Consider the following 20,165-nt stretch of genomic DNA (forward strand, 5'->3'; position numbering starts at 1 on the left):
AGGGAGGAAGGCATCTTTGGAAAAGGTACCGGAAGGTGCCCTAGGCCTCCGACCCTCTTCAGGAAGAGACAGGCCTCCCTGCTTTGAGCCCGGAGGAGAACCTGGGTAGGCTGAGCCCAGGGATTCCCACCTGGCCCTGTGGGCAGGGAACCAGGGAAGGCCAGTGGGCAGCACCTGCTAACGCCTGGCTGGGCACCAGGGCCAAGCGCTCGCTGAAGGATGCCCACGTGCCAGGGTGATTAGAAAGTGATTCATGCAAGGAGGGCAGGGTCATGCCACCTGGCTGTGCACTGGGGGAGGGCGGCGCCTGGGTTCACGGCGCTCACCGTGGTATCCTCTGATGGATGAATGCATGGATGGACGCTGGACAAGATGCAATGGGCCAGGAGCTCCTGCCCATGCTGCTTTGGAAGATGGTTGGGAGGAAAACGCCCATCTGCCAGACCCTTTCTTATTAGCCTGAGCTTTCTGCAAGTTTGGTTGTTTTGCAGGATGCTAAGAGTGAGTGCCACTTTAAAGCAGGAGCCCTGGGAACCTGCAAGCCTCCCCCTGGTCCTGGCCCAGCTTCTGACTTGCTGCTCCTGGAAGCACATGGTTTCATACCAAGGACCACCACCACCATGTCCTGCCGCCTCCTGCACCCCACCCCTACGTGGTTCTCAGGCTGACCCCTGCCTAATCAGCTGCGCTCCGAGGACCAGACAAGCACGTGACTGCCTGGTTCAAGGCTCTCAGGGATTGGAGGTGAACCCCACATTGTCAGTGGAGGATTTGGTGAGGAAGGTCACCATCCCTAAGAATGGGGGGGCATCCCTTGATGTTCCTACGAAGGGACACAGTACTCACCCACCCACCCACCCTCCAGCAAGAAAGCCAACGTGGCTGCCCCCGAACAAGGAAGGACACCAGCCACCCTCTTGAAACACCATCTGTGTGTCTCTAGAGGACCCAGCTTCTCTTTTGTGATGGGATAAGGAGGGACTGACCCAGTGGTCAAGGGCATGGGAGACCCTGGAGAAGCTGCCTGTGCCCAGGAGAGACGGTGGGCATTCCCACCTGTGGGCCACCTGGTCCTGCCCCCTTCACTTTGTCCCTCCAGAGACAATGAAGAGGTGAGGCATCCTCTAAGTGTCCCAAAGAGCAGCATCGGTGACCCACGTGTCCCAGATTCTGCTTCACCAAGGCGAGGCCCTGGGTCACACCTCCCAGGGGAGCCAGGACAGGCTATTTCTGGCATCTGCTCTGCCTGCTGTGTGGCCTGCCCACTGTGCCCAGGTTGGCTTCTGACTCATACCTGCTCCTAGCTCCCTTGGGGAGGGAGGCCTGTAGGGAAGAGAGACTCAGTTTAACCTTGACCCAGCTACTCCAGGAGGGTTTTCTGAGTCAAGCGTCGGTCCTCTGTCCTGCACCGTCTTTTTCCAGTGGCGGTTGGGGAACAGGTGTCAGGGGGGCTGATGGAGTCCCAGGTCCATCCTCTTACCTTGGAATTCTTCAATAGGCATCACTTGAGGAGATTTGGGCTTGAGCTGGAAAAGTCTGTAGCCCTTGGCAGGGGCAGGGGCAGCGGCAGGGGTGCCCACAGCTTGGAGAGATGAGAAACAGGTTCTTTCGTCTGTCATGGTCCCGCTGCCCAGGGAAGAGCCCAGCAAAGGCTTCCAAGCCGCCCTGGGCCAGCTCTAGGGCAGGCAGCCTTGTCGCCTGCTCAGATGTGAGGGAGGGAGAGGCCCCTCTGGCCTCAAATCACACAGCCCCTCTCCTCGAAGAGCCCAGGGAGGTGGGGCCCCTTCCTGAAGGAAACAGCACGTCCCGAGCTCGCAAATCAGCCCTGCCCTTGGTCCCCTCTCTGAGACCATGGACACATCTGGCTGGATTAATCCTCCAAATGACTTCTGTAACCCCTGACACCCCCCGCGCCCTGCTAAGGCCTTCTTGGAAGCCAAACTGTTTTTAGATGGATTGACATCGCGTTGCACACCACACCAGTCTCTTGCTCTCCCCACCTCCTCTCCAAACTTCCTGGAGCATCAAACCCAGAGACTAAACCTGGCACTTAAGGACTTTGGCATCTCCCTTCCTTTCTGAAACAGTCTTCCTGCTCCAGCCAAAGTGAATCCTTCGCTGTCCCTGGAGTCCCACTCGCAAGTGCTGTCAAGCCAGGAACACGGACGTCACCTGCCTTCCACTGCCCAGAATCCCACCGGGACCCCGGCGCCCTATCTGTGGGTGAGCAGGCAGGCCACTGTCCCGGGAGGGTCACTGCCTTGGCTTCCCTCTGGGGGTCTGTGGTGCCCTGGTTGGCCCAGGGTAGGGAAGCGTTGGCTCCCGCCAGCTCTGTCTCCATCACCACAGAGGACACCAGGCCCAGGTCCTCCAGGTTTCTAGGAACCGAACCTCGGACCCTCTCTAAACATGCTTCCGGCGCCAGAGCTTCCTGCCAGTAGAGGGCGCTCAAAGCCCTGCTCACTGCTCAGAGCTGGGGCTGGAGGAAATTTGAACACGTACGTGAGCTGGAAGGAACAGCTCACCTGTTCCCTAGACCTCAGGCCCTAATTCCCCACCCAGGCTTGGTGAGCTGGGGCCAGGGACAATTTCCCTTCTGGAGAGTCGGGCAGGCCTGCGCGTTTTCTTGGCAGGTCTGCCTATGGCTACAGATGAGCCCTGTGTCTCCACCCATGTAGCAGGAGGATGTCAGTGTCTCCCAGGACCCCGCCCTCCCTCCTTTAACCCACACATTTTCCACTTTGTCAGGCTCCCTGCCATCCCACTGCCCCTTTGCCCCGGCTAGCCCTGCGGCCTGGAATGTGCCGCCTTCCCCCTTCACCCGCCACAGTCCACCCTCCGAGGTCTCCTGGCCCCCGCTCCTGCAGGAAGCCGCCTCTGACTCTCTGTGATCCAGCAACTGCCCAGGTGTCCTGTGAGCAAGGGCGGCTGGAGAGGGGGGTTCCTGTCGTGGGAGGCAGGGCCTCTACCAGACTCCGAAGCCCTCGGAGGGAGTGCTGGTGGAAGGGCTTGGTGTGGGGGTGCCACATGAAACTTCTCGAAGCAGGTGAGGTTTGGGGGCAGAGCTGGTAGACCTGCTCTACCAGGCCACTCCCTCACCACTGTACCCTAGAGCTCCCCAGGCACCGACATTCTACACCCGTGCCCTCGGTTGGTTCCTGCGGCCCCCCTCCAACCTCAGGTCCCCACCATGCACACCTCCTACTTCCACTACAGAGGGAGGGGCCTATGAGTCTAAGAGGGCACTTCCCCGGGGTCTCAGGCCCATCACAGGCCTTGCCCCCCATACCTTCTGCACGGGCGGCCACCTGGGACCACCTGCTCGAGAGAGGGGCAGCCGTAGATGGCCTGGTCCACTCTTGGGGGGGAAGAAGAGAAGAAACCAAGTTATGCGAGGGGGTGGTGCTGAGGGAAGCTGGGTACATACTGAGGCATCACAGCCCCGCACCCCACAGGCCCCTTAGAAGCAGCAGCACTATAAGGAGAGGCTCTGTCTACACTGGCCAAAGGAACTGGGTCCAAATCTACTACAGAGGCAGCATCTACACTATTGCAGCCTGTGGAGGGCACATGCAGACTTAAAGCCAGACAGATGAGAGGTGGCCCCATGCCTGAGAATCTGCATATTCTTCAGTGAGACCCTTCTACACTCCCTGTGTGGTCCCCGTTCTGACTGAAGGACAGAGCTAGACCACGTTCCGCCTCTGGGCCCAGACCTCTCTGAGCTGATGTCTCTGGCTAATGGCTGCAAAGTGGGACAGGGGTTCGGGCCGAGATCTTAGATGTGTCCAGAAGTGTCCTGGAAGGCCTCCTTCCTGTCCAGCCCCAGTCCAGGGACCGGAACCTCCCCCAGCATCTGACCTGCTTCCCTGATCACTGCCCTTCTACCTTCCTGACCCCTGGCCTGGGCCCGTTTTCACCAGGGACCCCAGCATGAACCAATGCCACAATGCTCAGCCCCTAGACTAACGGGACACACAGCCAGGAAGGCAGGCAGGGCTGACAAAGAACGGCCCTGTGCCCAAATTTCAAAGGAGAAACCCAGAGGGACAGGGGAGTGCTGCTGTTTTCGGCTTCTTGAAGGGATTATACACAACGGTGGCTGCGGGGAAAGAAAACGAAAAGCTACCAGTTAACAAGTGTGGAAGACTTTCCAGCTGGGGGCGGGGAGCTTCGGACATCAATTGACTTTAATAGGATGTTCAGTGGGAAGATGAGGCCGCCAGGCCCAAATTGGCAAGGGCTTAATTAGAGCCACGAGAAAGCCAGCCCTGAAGGCATTTGCTTCAGAGCCTGTCTCCCTCCACCCTCCATGGCCCAGCCCAGGAAAGGATTAGTGTCTCCAGCAGCATTTTCCGCCCGCAGCGCTGTCCTCCAGGCAGCTTGACACTGGCAGGCGGGAGAAACATCTGGCCCAGGAGTTCAGAGGCCCAGCTGGACTCTGGTAAAAGAACCCGAAGCACCTGTTGGGAGGCACTCGGGGATATTCAGGATCTTTCAGGGACTAGGGTCTTGGGGAGGGAGAGAGTCCTGGTTGGGCTGCCCAGGGACGCACTCAGGTGTGTGGGAAGCAAGTTCTTGCCATGGCCTGTGTGCTGTGCCAAGGCCCCATGGAAGCCCGGTCTGCTCCTTGGGAACTGGGAAGCCCTGCAAACCAGGCTTTAGAGATAGCAGTACCTGGTCGGGTGCGGCGGCTCATGCCTGGAATCCCAGCACTTTGGGAGGCTGAGGCGGGTGGATCACTTGAGGTCAGGAGTTCGACACCAGCCTGACCAACATGGTGAAACCCCGTCTCTATTAAAAAGACAAAAATCAGCTGGACATGGTGACGGATGCCTGTAATCCTAGCTACTCAGGAGGCTGAGGCAGGAGAATTGCTTGAACCTGGGGGGCGGAGGTTGCAGTGAGCTGAGATCGCTCCATTGCACTCCAGCCTTGGTGACAAGAGCGGAACTCCATCTCAAAAAAAAAAAAAAAAAAAAAAAAGATAGCTCTACCTCATAGCCCCTGGAGGCCTCAGGACAATAGCTTTGGGTGGCTGAGTTGGCGCACCCTGAGTTCAAATCCTGCCCGTGCCTCTCCATAATCCTGGGACCTTGAGCAGCTGCCTCCCTTTTTCTTCTGAAACAGCTTGATTGAGGTGTAATTTACATATCATAAAATCCAGCTGCTTCTTCCTAAGCCTTGATCCCTTCACCTGTGGGACTAGGAAGATAACAGCCTCCATCTCACAGAGCTGTGAGCCCAGAATACAATGATATGATGATACGAGCACAGCCCAGGAGAACTCACCCTCAGCTACTGCAATGGTCGTTTTTATTAATAGGGGCTACTGGAGAGGGGTTTCAGTTGCTGAAGAGGAGGGAGGAGCTCCTAGATGTGGGCTGTGGGGGCCACTGGCTGTCACATTGGAGCCACCTCCTCCCCTAATGTCCCGCTTCTTGACACAGGGCTGAGGGTGCAGAGCAACACTGTCTTGCCGAGAGGGAGGGTGTGCCTTCTGCTCACTGAGGGGGTCCTGGGGACCCTCACCTCCCCCACGTTTACCACTCCGGCCTCTGACTTTTCCTCTTTAATTCCCAACTTTGCACAATGTGCCCAGCCTCCCACAGCTGCCCTGGCACCAAGTCAGAAGCAGCTCCGCAAATGGATTCAAAGTTCCTCTGTGTGTGTGTGTGTGTATACACGTGTGCATGTGCATGCGTGTGTGTGCATGCATGTGTGTGTGCACATGTGCACTTGCACATGTGATATGGAGAGTATCTTGCCTCCCAGCCAGACCACTGTTTGGAGGCAGGCACAGCACCCACCACCACTGTTTTTGCTTCTGTCTGCCCACCACAGGCTCAGCAGCAAAGCACAGGTCCCTTGTGGCTGGGCCAACCTATGTCTGAAGTCCAGAATTCTCAGAGTGACCCATGTCTTCCACCCCAAGGAGGATTCCTGGGCCAGGAGGCTTCCCTGAAATCCTCCAATCTTTTGGCTAGCCCCTGCCTCCTGTAAATGCCTCCCGCGGAAAAAGAAGGATGTAGAAAGAGGTGGGGTGTGCTGCCCCCAGGGAAGCCGCTCTGGATGGCCTAGAAGGAGGAGGTCTTTCTCTCAGTGTTTGCCCCTGTCTGGGGAGCCTGAGTGTCCACCCAGCAACAGGCGGAGGCAGGAGCTGATGGAGGGGACTCTGCCCTTTAGAAATGCCACCCCTCCAGGGGGAAGGATCAGTGGGGCAGGTCTCCTTGGATCAGAGAGATGGAGGGCCAGGGCATTACCCAAGGGGCCAGGAGTCCCCACCAGGTCCTCCCTGCAGGGTGGTGGGGGACAGGGTGTGGCAGGCTATTGGAGTACCCCTGCCTGGCTGGGACCAGGAAGAATTCTCCTTGGTCATCGTCTTCCTGGTGCCCTCTGGGAAGGATAAATCCTTTCAGACCCCTGGCACCTGCAGTGCACAGAGTCCCGGGACACTCCCCAGGTGAGTCCAGGTGAGAGCAGAGACCCACCCCAGCACCCCCAGCCTTGAATACACACGAATCCTCCTTTGAAAGGAAGTGAGAATCAGGTTTCCATGCTTGTCTGTGGCAGACCCCTGAGGGGGCAGGACGTCTGGCCGTGGCCTGGCCTCGCGCTACACACACAGCCCCCACATTCCCAGCAGCCCACGGTGTCCAGACCCAGCTCCAGAGGCTCCCTCTGCCCTGCTGATCAGAGACATTTGCTTTCTGGGCTAACCCTGCTCCATCCATCCCACCGGTGCGCTGCTGAGGGGTTAAGGACAGAGAGGCCCTGGGGGCCAGGTGGGGACAGGGTGTGGGCGGGGCTCCAGGGACCATGGAGGCAGAAGCACCATTGGGAGAAAAGGCCGGTCTTTGGCTGCATGTCAGGATGGCCTCGCTGCCCCCAGCACCTTTCCTCCCAGTTCCTGCAGCTGTCTGGCCACACTGGTCTGGGAGCCCTTCCAAGCAATGGCTTGAAGGGCAGGAGGAAGACGATTTTGGAAGCTGAACTGACCCTTGAATCCCCTGGCTGGGCTCAGGAACAGGTTGACCCAGGTGACCTGGAAGCCCCTTTGGCCTGTGGCCTCCCAGCTCTAGGGTTCTAGCGTCTCTATTCTAAGAGCCAAGCCCCTGCTCTCCGCCCAGGGCTGCTGACCCTCCCACCCCAAGAGAGGCAGGAACCCAGGCTAGAAGCAGGAGAGGGTGGGATGACAGGGGTCACTGTACCCTGGCACCCACCTGTGGGCTGTGGGGTGCTGGGAGCCGTGGGGGCCCAGGCAGTGGACGTGGAGGGGACAGGAGTAGTAGGGGCCCCTGTCATGGCTGTGGTGGCCGCAGTGGCCACAGGGCCTTTGGGGTTGGGGTCTTTCTGGGACCTGCTGATGCCTGGTGAGAGATGGGAAAAGCAAGAGAGGGTTGGGGGGTTGCCGGGGTGGGGACACCACAGAGAAGCAACTTACGACGGCTGTGCAGACCAGCATCCCTGCAGGGTCCGGCTTCCTTCTGGCGCCCTCTCGGCTCACTGGCTTCCCAGCCAGGGGCCCTCTGGGTCCAGGAGGGACAACTTGGGTGGGATGTGGGGCCCCACAGAGCCCTGGTGGAGGGTGACGGTGCACCCCAGAAGCATTTCTGAGATTTGGGGTCTGCTCCCGGCTGGCTCTTTGACATTGGCCAGTTCTTTCCTGCTGCCTCTCAGAGCAGACGGTGACCTCCCAGGGGAAGGGGTTTGCAAGGCTGAAATGAGAGACTGTGCCTGGCACCTTGTGAGTGGGGACAGTCTCGATGACATTTACTGATAATCTGTGGGCACCGTGTCGCCCTTGCCCTCCTGGGGAACTCTCAGGACCCCCACCTCCTGCAGATGCCCCTCCCTGGTCCGACTCCCCTGGGACCTGAGCTGACTTGAACGAGCAGAGCCCTGGGCCAAGCTGGCTGCAGAGGCTGCCCAGAGGGAGGCTGCCCCCACGGTTAGGCTAGGGGGTGGATTCTGCCCCTGGTGGGGGAAGGTCACCCCACTCTTGCCTGGCAGGAGAGACTGCTCTCCCAGAGCCAGGTGAGAGAAGAGGTTTGGGTGGCAGGAGGAGCAGGGAACCCACCCAGGGGCCAAGGGACCTGCAAAAAGTCCTGTCCCGTTTTCCAAAGCAGCACCGATGGAGCTCCTGGGAGAGCCTGAGAGTTGCTGGGCCGCGGGCCACAGCAAAATGACACATGACACGTGGCATATGATGTGAAGTGGGGACGGGTGGGGGGGGGAGATGGAGGGGGGACAGGTGGAGGGGGAGAGGTGGAGAAGCAGATGGGGCATAATTAGAGGAGTGAGTGAACAGGCCCAAGTCCCAGAGGAGACACTGAAGCCCCTTTTTTCTCTCCTGCTTTTTCCAGGACATGCAAAGAGGCTCGTGCAGTGGGGGCCCTGGCCGCCCTCCCCGGGCGTGTACTTACTGCCAAAGGAACCTGCAGCGGCACCTGCGGGAGAGAGAGGGGCGTGAGCTGGCTGCCCCAGGGGAAGGGGCCAGCAGGGCAGGGGAGCACCTGGAGGTGTCCCTCCCTCAAGAGCACCTGCTCCACCACACAACTGCTAGCAATGATGATGACCTGCAGGGTGTGGGGACGGGGGTGGATTATCCCGTTTCATCCTCACTGCAGCCCTGGGAGGGAGGAACCACTATTGGCCCATTTTGCAGATGGAGACACTGAATCTCAGAGCCATGACTTGCCCTTGGGGACATGCTGACAGGTGCCAAACGCTCCACTGGGAGCTTCACACGCGCTCCTCCTCTTATTTTAGATTTTTGGGCCCTCCAGTTCAGGACAAGGACATTGTATGGAGTGTTCCTAAAAAGTGCGGCATGGCTGGAAAACTCGCTGAGAAGCCACGGGAGCGGCTGCCACAGGTGGAGTGTGTCCCACGTGTCAGGCATGGTGTCAGCATCCCCTACACGAACCGTGCCGTCCTCATAAGAACCCTATTAGGGAATTTCCTTACGGTCCTGATTCTACAGCTGAGGACACACGGCCTGGGGAGAAACACAGCTGGGAGTGGGCGAGGCCTGACCTGAATCCAGGTGTGTCTCTGTGTGTCCAGGGGATGGGGGAGGCCTATGATCCTGGTGTGACCAGGGGCCTTGAAATCCCTGGGTGAGATTCATCACAGTTGCAAAAGGAAGGAGCTGGTGCCACCGCTTTCCCCACGGTGTTCCCGAGAAAGGACGCTGTGGGATTGGCAGTGGAATGTGTGGCCCATGGGCTTCTCCTGGGCAAGCCAAGGCTGTGGCCAGCAGCACGGGCGGGGAGGCCTGGGAGGACCAGCCCATCCCCACCCACTCCTTCCTCCACCTCCGTGTCTGGGCAGGCACCTCAGGGTGCAGCCACAGTAAGCAAGGGCCAGGACTGGGCGGTGACCAAGTGAGGCTCTGTGGGGACAGGTGGGACATCAGGCAGGGCACAGGGAGGTCCTGGGGGCTCCAAGTTGGGCCCTGGAGGGTGATGGGCCGGCCAGGTGGGGGCAGAGGGGTGAGGAGGTGGGAAGACATTGGGAGTGAGGGCTGCTGCAGGGCTGAGGGTGGCATTGGGAGAGACTTGGGGGGATGGAGGGAAGTTCGAAGAACATGGCGGGAGGAGGGTCTCCAGTCAAGGTGACCCCAGGCCTTGCAGCTTGGCCCCATGGGTGTCGGTGCCACTTACTGCGGAGGGGTCACGGCAGGGGCAGGGTGAGGGCAAAATTAGCCTCTGTATGTCCTTGAGCTGTTTCTTGCTGGCGCCCCAGAGAAAGCAGGAGACTCGGGTGCTGAGGACAGCGGCGCCTCCAGCCTCACTGCTGACCCTGCAAATGCCAGAAGAAACTTCTCCTTCCTGGGGCTTGGGGGCCTCAAAGGCAATTCCTGGGGACTCCCAGGGAAGCAGGAGGTGGGGCCAGCTCAGGAATCTCCCCTAAATAAGGAAGACCCAGCTGCCCAGCCCCTACAAGCCTGTCTATCCATTGCTGGCTAGACTGGAGGTGGTGACTGGGGGGTGAGGGTGGGGACAGTGGATCCTCCTAGGTGTGACTTGCAGGTAAGAGTCTCAGGTGGCCAGAGACGGGCAGAACCCTCCAGGCGCAGGGGGCAAGTGGAAGAAAAAAGGCAGACCTGGCCAGATGTGGTGGCTCATGCCTGTAATCCCAGCACTTTGGGAGGCCAAGGCAGGAGGGTTACTAGAGCTCGGGAGCTCGAGACCAGGCTAGGCAACATGGCAAAACCTTTTCCCTGCAAAAAAACATAAAAATTAGCTGGGCCTGGTGGCATGCACCTGTGGTCCCAGCTACTTGGGAGGCTGAAGTGGGAGGATCGCTTAAGCCCAGGAGGTTGAGGTTACAGTGAGCCATGACTGCGCCACTGCACTCCAGCCCGGGCGACAGAGTGAGAGACCTATCTCTAAGAAAAAAGAAAAAAAAAAAAAAGGGCGTGATGATGGAGAGAATGGAGGCAGATAGGAGGGAAGAGAGAGAGGCCTTCAGGACAGATGAAGGGGCAGCAAATTTGTGAGTCAGGGAGAGGGTGATGGCCACTAAAGAGAGACCTCAGGAAAGGGTTTAGACCACAAAGAGATGGGGACAGGAAGCTGGGAGGAGGCAGCGGCTGGAGTGGGCTGTCAGCCCCTGGAGTGCTCTTTGTGCCTTTGAAGACCTGAGAGTGCTGTTTGGTGCCTGCCAAGTCACTCCTTCAAAGGCCTGTCTCACTGCCTGCTGCAGCACACGTGTGCCATGCCTGTCATGGCCTCTGCACATGGCTCTCAGCTTTGATCAGCCTAAAGTACATAAATCTTTCACCCATCCAGGGAGGATGCTCAGATGGGGTGCAGGAGCCCACTGCCCAGGCCTGGTCTGGGCATCAGATCCAGTAGCTGCCCTAAGCCCTGGCGTTGGCATGCAACTCAGTGTGAAACCTGGGAGGGCCCTGAGGTTCGCTGGGCTTCGGTCTGCTCGTCTGGAAAATGGACAGTAATAAGGACTCCACCCTGCGGGGCTGTGTGAGGGCAAAGCGAGATGCACAAAGTGCCTAGAGGGCCTCGGGCACCAAGCACACACTTGAGAACGGCCGGCATCCGTAAAGTGGCAATGGTGGGGATCAGGGAGAGCCCGCCCCAGGGGCAGTCTGGGGCCTTCTCCACTTGCAGCCCAGGGGCTTCCTGGCATTGAGATTTCATGGAGACAGTGTGGACTACGCTGGGGCCCCCCCGAGTGGGTGGTCCTCAGAAGGGGGTCTATGATGCAGATGTGAGTGGGCAGGCCCTGAGGATGGCTCCCTGGCATGGCTGGGCAGGGGTGGGCAGAGAGCATGTGTGGGAGACTCTGGTGCAGGCCATAGAGGACACATCTGTAAAATGGGATAACAGAAGCTCAGCTCCCAGGGGTTGCTCTGAGGATGGAGGTGAGTGCTGAACACACAGAACTTGGCCTTGGTGGCTCGCTTCAAACACCCCAGAGATGCTCCTGATCAGGGATGATGCTACTGATCCCCTCACCTGAAGTGGGGGTCCCACCCCATCACTCCCTGCCATCCCATGGGGGCCGCCTGCCAGCCTTCAGGGTCAAGAAGGGGAAGGGTTGCAGAAGTGCGGCTGAGCAGCTCATCTCGGGTTTCCCTGCGGACCAGGGCTGGAAGGGCAGCTTAGCATTCAGCAGGATGCAGGTGTGCTGGAGGGACTTGTTACAAGACCTGGCGTTTGGGAGCTGTAGAACAAGGTGTGTGTGTAGGGGGGGCATGCATGCACGTGTGTTTCTGTGCATGCACGTGTTTGTGCATTTATATGTGTGCCCATGCCTGTGCATGCATGCTCATATGTTTCTGTGTGCATGTTTGCATGCATGTGCACACGTATGTGCCTGTGTGCAGGTATGTGTGCGTGTGTATGATCCACAGCTCCTGGGATTGACGGGCGGGGAAGATTATAGCCATGTGGGCTCGTGGCCCCGGGGCATGGCACGTACAGGCGTTGGGAGAGCCATGGGGCAGTGGCAGGTAGGAGCCGGCCCGCCAGGACCGGGTGCGGAAATTCTTCTTGCACTTGCCGCAGTCGGGGCCGGTGGTGTTGTGCTCACACTCGCACTGCAGGCTGCCCTCGCGCATGGAGCACAGGTTGGCATGCAGGTTGCACTTGCACCTGGGGAGACACCGAGAGGGCAGAGATGTCAGAGAGCTTATGGGCAGCCTGGCCTGGCCTCTGGGGAAAAGAGCGCCTCCCAGGAGGGGCCCAGGAGGGTGTTGGGCTGCCCAGGAAGAAACCCTGGAGGCCACCAGCCCAACCTTTAGGCCAGAAACTCCTTGATTTCCCTTCCTGCAGAGAGATCAACGCCGTGTTCCGAAGGCCACACCTGCACTCACCGCGCGGCTCTCCTCTCTGTTCTGATGCTGGTTTCAAGGATTCCTCACATCTCACTTGGGGAGAGTGATGATACTGCCTTGTCCCAGATGCTAGATTCTTAGTAATACAGCTTCTGATCACCCTAGCATTTGACTGATGTGGGTTGATGGGTGACAGAGGCTGCTGCCAGCACCTGGTGTAGACAGGGACCTGGCCATGGGCTGCACCTCATTGTGTAGAAAGGCACTTGGCTTTAGGCTGGACCTCTGCTGTCAGCTTGTGGCCCACGGCCATGCCCTTGAAGGCAACAGATAGAACCCCCAACTCCCACACCCCCGTCAGTTCATTCACACGTGTATTATTCATCCATTCATTCAAATATTTATAGGCGACTCATTATTCTGAAAACTGGTAAATAAAGGGAAAGAATCAAGCATTTATCCTGCCTGTCCTATATAAACTGTACCTCGGGGTAACCGAAAGTTGATGAGGGGAAGCTTCTTTTTATAGAAGCATTTCACGAGAGAATTCGCAGTCCCTGATGAATGAATGGCTCCAGGCACTGAGCCGCACCAGCCCAGAACTTCCCACTGAGAGGCCAGCAGACAGTGAGTGTCGCTAGAAGAACACACCCCCACCCGAAGCCAAAGCAACTGAACCTGAATCAGATCAAGCCTCTAGACCCAGCTGTGAGCGCACAGGAGAGGCAGAGGACAGAGCATCACCCTGAACGACACCAGGGGATGCCATTCGCAAGATCCGGACTGGAGGAAACTCCAACAGTAATGACCCAGTTTTTCCAATGGATGAGTTGCGTGGAGAAAAAATTGATACGGAAAAAGGATGGACCTAGAGCAAGAGAAACCTCAAAAGCATACCAATTAATGGCAGACGTGCAGCTCCTCTGGCCCTTGGTTCAAACATCCTGTAAAATCAAACATGCAAACAAATGGAACGTATATTTATGAGATAACTGGAAATTTGGACATTGCCTATGTTAGATGATATTAAATTAATGTTTAGTAGGTGTGATGATGATATTGTGGTTACGTTTTTTAAAGTCCTTATCTTTTAGAGAACCACACAGGCCAGGCGTGGTGGTGCACACCTAGAATCCCAGCACTTTAGGAGGCTGAGGCAGGAGGATCAATTGAGCCCAGGAATTTGAGGCCAGCCTGGGTAACATCGTGAGATCCTATTTCTACAAAAAATAAAAAAATTAGCCAGTGTGGTGGCACATGCCTGCAGTCCTAGCTACTCAAGAGGCTAGAGCAGGAGGATCCCTTGAACCCAGGAGTTCGAGGCTGTAGCAAGCCATGTTTGCACCACTGTACTCCAGCCTGGGAGACAGAGCAAGACTCTGTCTCAAAAAACAAACAAACAAAAAAGGGCCGGGCGTGGTGGTTTATGCCTGTAATCCTTGCACTTTGGGAGGCCAAGGCAGGCAGATCACTTGAGGTCAGGAGTTCAAGACCAGCCTGGCCAACATGGTGAAACCCCGTCTCTACTAAAAATACAAAATTAGCCAAGTGTGGTGGTGCATCTGGTAATCCCAGCTACTGGGGAGGCTGAGGCAGGAGAATCGCTTGAACGCAGGAGGCAGAGGTTGCAGTGAGCCATTGCACCACTGCACTCCAGCCTGGGAGACAGAGCGAGACTACATCTCAAAAGAAAAAAAAAAAGCAGAGAGAGATACACAGAAATATTTACAGATGAAATTATCTGATGGGCAGAGGTACAGATGAAACAAGAAGGTTCACTAGTTGGTAACTGCAGTCGGGTGAGAGGTACACAGAGGTTCATCATAGCAGACTCTGTCTTCCTTTGTGTTGGAAATTCTCCATAATAAAAAGTGAAAGAGAGAGAGAGTGTGCTCTATATTCTGATATGAGAAGACTTCCAAGTTATATTGTCAATATTTGGAAAAAGCAAATTGCAGAACAATGGGTTTAGTAGAATCCTATTTTTATTAAAATATGCAAAGAAAAATATTTATCAGGCACCTGTTATGTGGCAGGGGCTCTGAGCTGGGAACAGTGAGTATAATGTCAACAAAGCAGATGGCTCCCTGCCCTGATGGTGCTTCGGGTCTAGCAGGGAGACAATGAACAAAGTCAGTGATTGGAGGGGACAGGGAGGGAGGATAAATAGGTGGCACACAGGGATTTTTAGGGCGGTGAAACCATTCTTTATGATGCCACAATGGTAGATACGTGGCATTATGCATATGGCAAAACTCACCGAAGTGTCTAACACAGAGTGAGTCCTAATGTAAACAACAGGCTCTAGTGAATGACACTGTATCAGTGTTAGCTCATCACTGTAACAAATATACTCCAAAATAGGGGGAACTGTGCAGGGCTGGTGGGGAAATGGGAACTTTCTGTACTATCTGCTCAATTTTCTGTAAACTTAAAACTGCTCTAAAAATAAAGTCTATTAATTATAAAAATAAGAATCACACACCTCTTCCAGTGTTCATTTCAACTGTTAAACGAGCCCACGGGTTGTGCAAAGAAGAAGGCATCACGGGAGTCCAGGGTTTCCAGGAAGAACAGTTTTAAACTAAGACCTGAAGGAGGATCAAGAGTTGCCGGGCCAGAAGGGGAGAACCTTCTAGAAAGAGGCAAGAGCAGGAGGAAAGCCCTGGGGCTGAAAGGAGTTCCACCCGTGAGGTCTGCAATGAGGCTGAGGGGTGGAGGAGGCCAGACCAGGAGACGGAGGTGGGATTTTACTCTGCAAGCCTTTGCCTGGTTAGGCGTGTCCTGCTCTGGGCCATATTTTATATCGCTGTAGCTGCTTCATGGAGACTGGTTTGTCTGGGAGACAAAAGCCTGGGCAGGGAGAGACCAGTGAGACCCTGCGAATAGAGGCCTGGACCAGGGCAGGGCACCTGGGCCCACCCGTCCCGCCTGGGGTGTGTGACACCTTTTGTATTTTGAGACAGAGTCTCACTCTGTCACCCAGGCTGGAGTGCCGTGGCACAGTCTTGGCTCACTGCAACTTCCGTTTCCCCCTGACTGGCTCTCGTCCATTCAGAGATTGTTTGGAGGATGTGTAACTGGCATTTGCTTCTCTCTTCATGCTCCCCTTCCACTGGGCGGGGTGAGGCTTTTTGTTTTCTCACCTCACACTCCCCAAATCCTGCCGGACACCACAGGCTGCAGAGCTCCCTCCTCGCGTCCGGCCTCCCTCATATATCAGTCCTGCCAGGCGCTTCATCTGAGCCCTCCTCCCTCGGCTCTGCCCCGCCTCTGTCCCCGTCTGACTGGGAATGAAGGGTCCCCTGGGGGCCGCCTTCCAGAGCAAGGATCTGGGTGGGGAAACAGTGGCCCCTGCGTCCACCAGCCCTGGGGCTTCCAGCTAACCCCTATCTGCCAGCTCTGGTAACCAGGGCTGCCTTCCTCCTTGGGGTCTTCTCTCTGTCCTCGAATTATCCTGCAGAATGGCTAGGGAAATTATGGTAAATCCAGGCAATGGAGTCTTTTTGTTTTTTGAGACAGAGTCTCACTCTGTCATCCAGGCTGGAGTGCCGTGGCACGATCTTGGCTCACTGCAACTTCCGCCTCTCGGGCTCAAGCAATCCTCCCTCCTCAGCCTCCTGAGTAGCTGGGGCCTCAGTCACGTGCCACCACGCCTGGCTAGTTTCATTTTTATTTTTTGTGGAGATAGAGTCTCCCTGTGTTGCCCAGGATGGTCTCAAACTCCGGGTTGAAGTTCAAGCAATCTGCCCACCTCAGCCTCCCAAAGTGCTGGGATTACAGGTGTGGGCCACTGTGCCCGGCCTAAAGTCCATGTTTTAGAAATGTTACTTAGAAACATGAGGTCAGGCCAGGGTGGAGAAGGCAGTGGGTTTCTGAGCTGACGCCTTTCCTCCCAGGAGGAGGAGAGAATCCTGCAGGCCCTGGGTGGGCCGTGGGAGGGCGGGTACTCAGGAACCCACCGCTTTGGGTTACATGTATCCACTGTGCTGTGATGCTCAGTTCCCAGAACAAAGGACGTCTCTGGAATTCTCTGGAACAGAATTCCGAGGCAGAGCGAGAGCCCTGGCCAGCAGCGCTAGTCACTGCTGAAGTCTGTGTTATTTTAACTCCATCTTCCCCTGACAGCCTGGACACTAACCCTGCTGAGGTCTTACTGTAACACCAAGCTGAAATAAATAGAGCATTAAAAAGCCTGTTCACTCTTTCCCTGGCATTCCCATCCCTCCATTGCCACATGCGTGCTGCAGGACTGCTATGTGCTTAGCTCTGGGAAAGGCACAGAGGAGGACAGCAGACACCTATTGGTACGGGTGGCCCTTCTTTCTGGAGATGCCAGATCCCAGAGATGGTCCTTGGCACAGAAAGTTCCTGTGCTTAAACCTTTTGGTCAAGCATATGATGCTCTCCAAATCCCCTGACATCTGCTCCTTGATCCTACCTCACTCCACTGAGGGTCATAATACATCTCAGCAGATTAAAGGCTCTGACAAGACCTGCAGGGAAGAAACGTGTCTGACTTTGTCTAACAAGAGTTTGTCTGCAAAATCTGACCTGGGGAGGTTTTAATTCGCAACTTCTGAATTCCCATCTAATCCCCCCCGAGCTGGCTGGAGAGGAACACCTCAGCTGTACGGAACCAGGGATGTGCTCTGCACTGCTGGCCTGAGGAAGGGATATTTTTAGATATCAGCTTAGATATCAAAAAGAAACGATTGCCATCAACTTTGGAGGATAACATTGACCTTGGCTTAGTAAAGATGCACAGAAGACCGGCTGAGTCCAAGAAGCATATTGTAACAGTGATAATAGGTAGCCATTGGGTGTCAGAGCTGGACAGGCTGGGTGGTGCAGGTGGGGAGAAGCCGCCCAAGGTCACACAGTTGGTTTCTCCCGACCCAAATCCAGACGTCCCTCCCCAGCTGGCTCTGCCCAGGCTCCATCCTGGCCAGCCCCTCCTATCAGTCCTGTCTTCCTCGGGAACAGGAGAAGATGTCCTGGCCTCTTCAACTCCCTGGCTGAGCCCCAGAACGAGCACAGTGCCTCTTCTTTCAAAGGAGAGAATTGCTCTGTCTAGCGGAGCTGCAGGGAGGAGCTGGCACAGTGTGGGGAAAGGCTGGCAAGGCCAGCACAGACATGGCACCTGGTCAGTGTGGGTGCTTCTGGTCTCTCTGACTTTTGCAGGTCACCGTGGTGGCACTGCCTGTGTGTGTGTGTGTGTGTGTGTGTGTGGACATGGTGTTTGTGTATGACCTCTTGGCCTCTCTGATTCTCTCGGTGCCCCTCTATCCATGTCTCCGTCTTCTCCTGTCTCTTTGTCTCTCTCTCCATGTCTCTGTCCAGCAGATGTTCTGATCTTGCTTTCCTCTGGGCCTTTGCACATGCCGTTCCCTCTGCCTGGAATGTACTACAGGCTCTGCCCCTCCTCCTAGAGCTAATATTTAGAGGTGGTGTCAGATTCTAGGCCAAATGCCACTTCTTCGGGGAGGTCTTTCACAACCCCTACCTCAAATCGGCCCCTGCTACACTCTCCCTCCCTATAAACTCATCATGATCAGCACTGGCTCCCAAAGTGGGATGTGCCAGATGACTGGGGGAGACGGGCGCACGGACTGTAAGACAGCTCCACAGGCTATTATTTGTTTTTGAATACACAGTATGTTTTTTTTAAATGTCAAACTCATAAGACCCGGGATCACAAAAATACTGCCTAAGTGAGGCCAAATTTTTGAAGTATATTAATTCAAAGAAATTATTAGATAAACAAATAAATAATATGGGAGACCCACATAAAAAGAATGAAGTTGGACCCTTCACATCACATATAAAAATTAACTCAAAATGGATCAAAGACCTGCAAACTAGAAAACTCTTAGATGGAAACATAGGGAGCCAGGTGCGGTGGCTCACGCCTGTAATCTGAGCACTTTGGGAGGCTGAGGCAGGCAGGTTACCTGAGGTCAAGAGTTGAAGTTGGTCAACATAGTGAAACCCCGTCTCTACTAAAAACACAAAAATTAGCCAGGTGTGGTGGTGGGTGCCTGTAATCCCAACTACTTGGGAGGTCTTGAGGCATGAGAATCACTTGAACCCAGGAGGCAGAGGTTGCAGTGAGCTGAGATTGCACTCTGGCCTGAGCACGGAGTGAGACTCTGTCTCAAAAAAAAAAAAAAAAAAAGAAGGAAACATAGCAGCAAATCTTCATGACCTTGAATTAAGCAATGGTTTCTTAGACAGGATGCCAAAAGCAAAAGCAGCAGAAGAAAAAAAATAGATAAATTAGACTTCATCAAAACTAAATATTTTTGTACTTCAGAGGACACTGTCAGCAAAGCGAAAAGACAACCCACATAATGGGAGAAAAATTTGCAAGTCATGACATAGCTAAAAAGGAACTTATATCCAGAACATCTAATGAACACTTAAAACTCAATAATAAAATGACAAATAATCCAGTTTTTAAAATGAGGAAAGGATCTGCACAGACATTTCTCCGAAGAAGGCACACAAATGGCCAAGCAGCAGATGAAAAGATGTTCAATGTCACAGCCATCAGGGAAATGCACACCAAAGCCATAATAAGATACCACTTCACACTCGCCGGGATAGGCAGAGTCAAAAAGACAGATAATCACCTGCCGGTGAGGATGCAGAGAAATCAGAACCCTCATAGGCTGCTGGTGGGAATGTAAAATTGTGCAGCTGCTTTGGAAAGTGGTCTGGAAGTTCTGCAAAAGGTGAACTTAGAGTTACCCAGTAAATCTACCTAGGTATATAACCAAGAGAAACGAAAACATGTCCACACAAAATGTGTACCTGAATGTTGATAGCAACATTGCTACTAATAGTCAAAAGGTGGGCACAACCCAAAGTCCATCAACAGAAAAACAAAATATGGTGTAAGCAGGCAATGGAATACTCTACAGCCAGAAAAAGAAATGAAATACTGATCCACACTATGACATGGATGAGCCTTGAAAACATTATGCCAAGTGAAAGTGGTCAGCGATGAAAGACTACATATTGTATAATTTGTTTCTTTCTTTCTTTTCTTTTCTTTTTTTTTGAGATGGAGTCTTGCTCTGTCACCCAGGCTGGAGTACAGTGGTATGATCTTGGCTCACTGCAACCTCCGCCTCCTGGGTTCAAGTGATTCTCCTGCCTCAGCCTCCTAAGTAGCTGGGATTACAGGTGCCCACCACCACATCTAGCTAATTTTTATATTTTTAGTAGAGATAGGGTTTTGCCATGTTGGCCAGGCTAGTCTTGAACTCCTGACCTCAAGTGATCCTCCCAGTTGGGCCTCCCAAAGTGCTGGGATTATAGGCATGAAGCACTGTGCCTAGCCATATCGTATAATTTCATTTACACAAAATATCTAGGATAGGTAGATGACTTTTGTTTTTTTTTTTGTGACAGTCTTGCTCTGTCACCTACGCTGAGTGCAGTGTCACGATCACAGCTCACAGCAAACTCTGCCTCTTGGGTTCAAGTGATTCTCCTGCCTCAGCCTCCCAAGTAGTTGGGATTACAGGTGTGTGCCACCACACCTGGCCAGAGTGTCTTTTTAGGTTGATGGAAATGTTCTAAAATCTGCTATGGTGATGGTCGCACAACTCTGTGAATAACCTAAAAGCAACTGAATTGTAAGCTTTAAATGTGTGGATTGAACAACGTGTGAATCACATCTGGGTAAAGCTGTGAGTGAATGAATGAATGGGGTGTGTGGAAACAGTGAAGGGCTTATAGCTTCCAGGCTTTTCTTGCAGTATCTCTTCTAAAAATCTTCAGAGATTTGTTTTCCTATTTGTATAAACCTATCACATTGTGGCCGGGCACGGTGACTCACGCCTGTAAT

At 54.7% G+C, this 20,165-nt stretch overlaps 1 protein-coding gene across 5 annotated transcripts in view; it reads right to left on the reverse strand.

Annotated features, from left to right (window-relative positions):
• Positions 1-20,165, reverse strand: part of NTNG2 (netrin G2) — a 79,751-nt gene that overhangs the window by 3,774 nt on the left and 55,812 nt on the right. For 3 of the 5 annotated variants that reach the window (XM_055270613.2, XM_055270615.2, XM_063635739.1), the window contains 5 exons: positions 11,953-12,125; positions 8,427-8,450; positions 7,224-7,370; positions 3,290-3,358; positions 1,481-1,582 (listed from right to left, as the gene is read on the reverse strand). In XM_055270613.2, coding sequence (XP_055126588.1) covers positions 1,481-1,582; positions 3,290-3,358; positions 7,224-7,370; positions 8,427-8,450; positions 11,953-12,125 — 515 coding nt within the window. The remainder of the gene's footprint in view (positions 1-1,480; positions 1,583-3,289; positions 3,359-7,223; positions 7,371-8,426; positions 8,451-11,952; positions 12,126-20,165) is intronic. The other 2 variants (XM_055270617.2, XM_055270616.2) reach the window with 1 other exon arrangement.

Source organism: Symphalangus syndactylus, chromosome 3 (genome assembly GCF_028878055.3).
Source record: "Symphalangus syndactylus isolate Jambi chromosome 3, NHGRI_mSymSyn1-v2.1_pri, whole genome shotgun sequence".
Classification (NCBI taxonomy): domain Eukaryota; kingdom Metazoa; phylum Chordata; class Mammalia; order Primates; family Hylobatidae; genus Symphalangus; species Symphalangus syndactylus.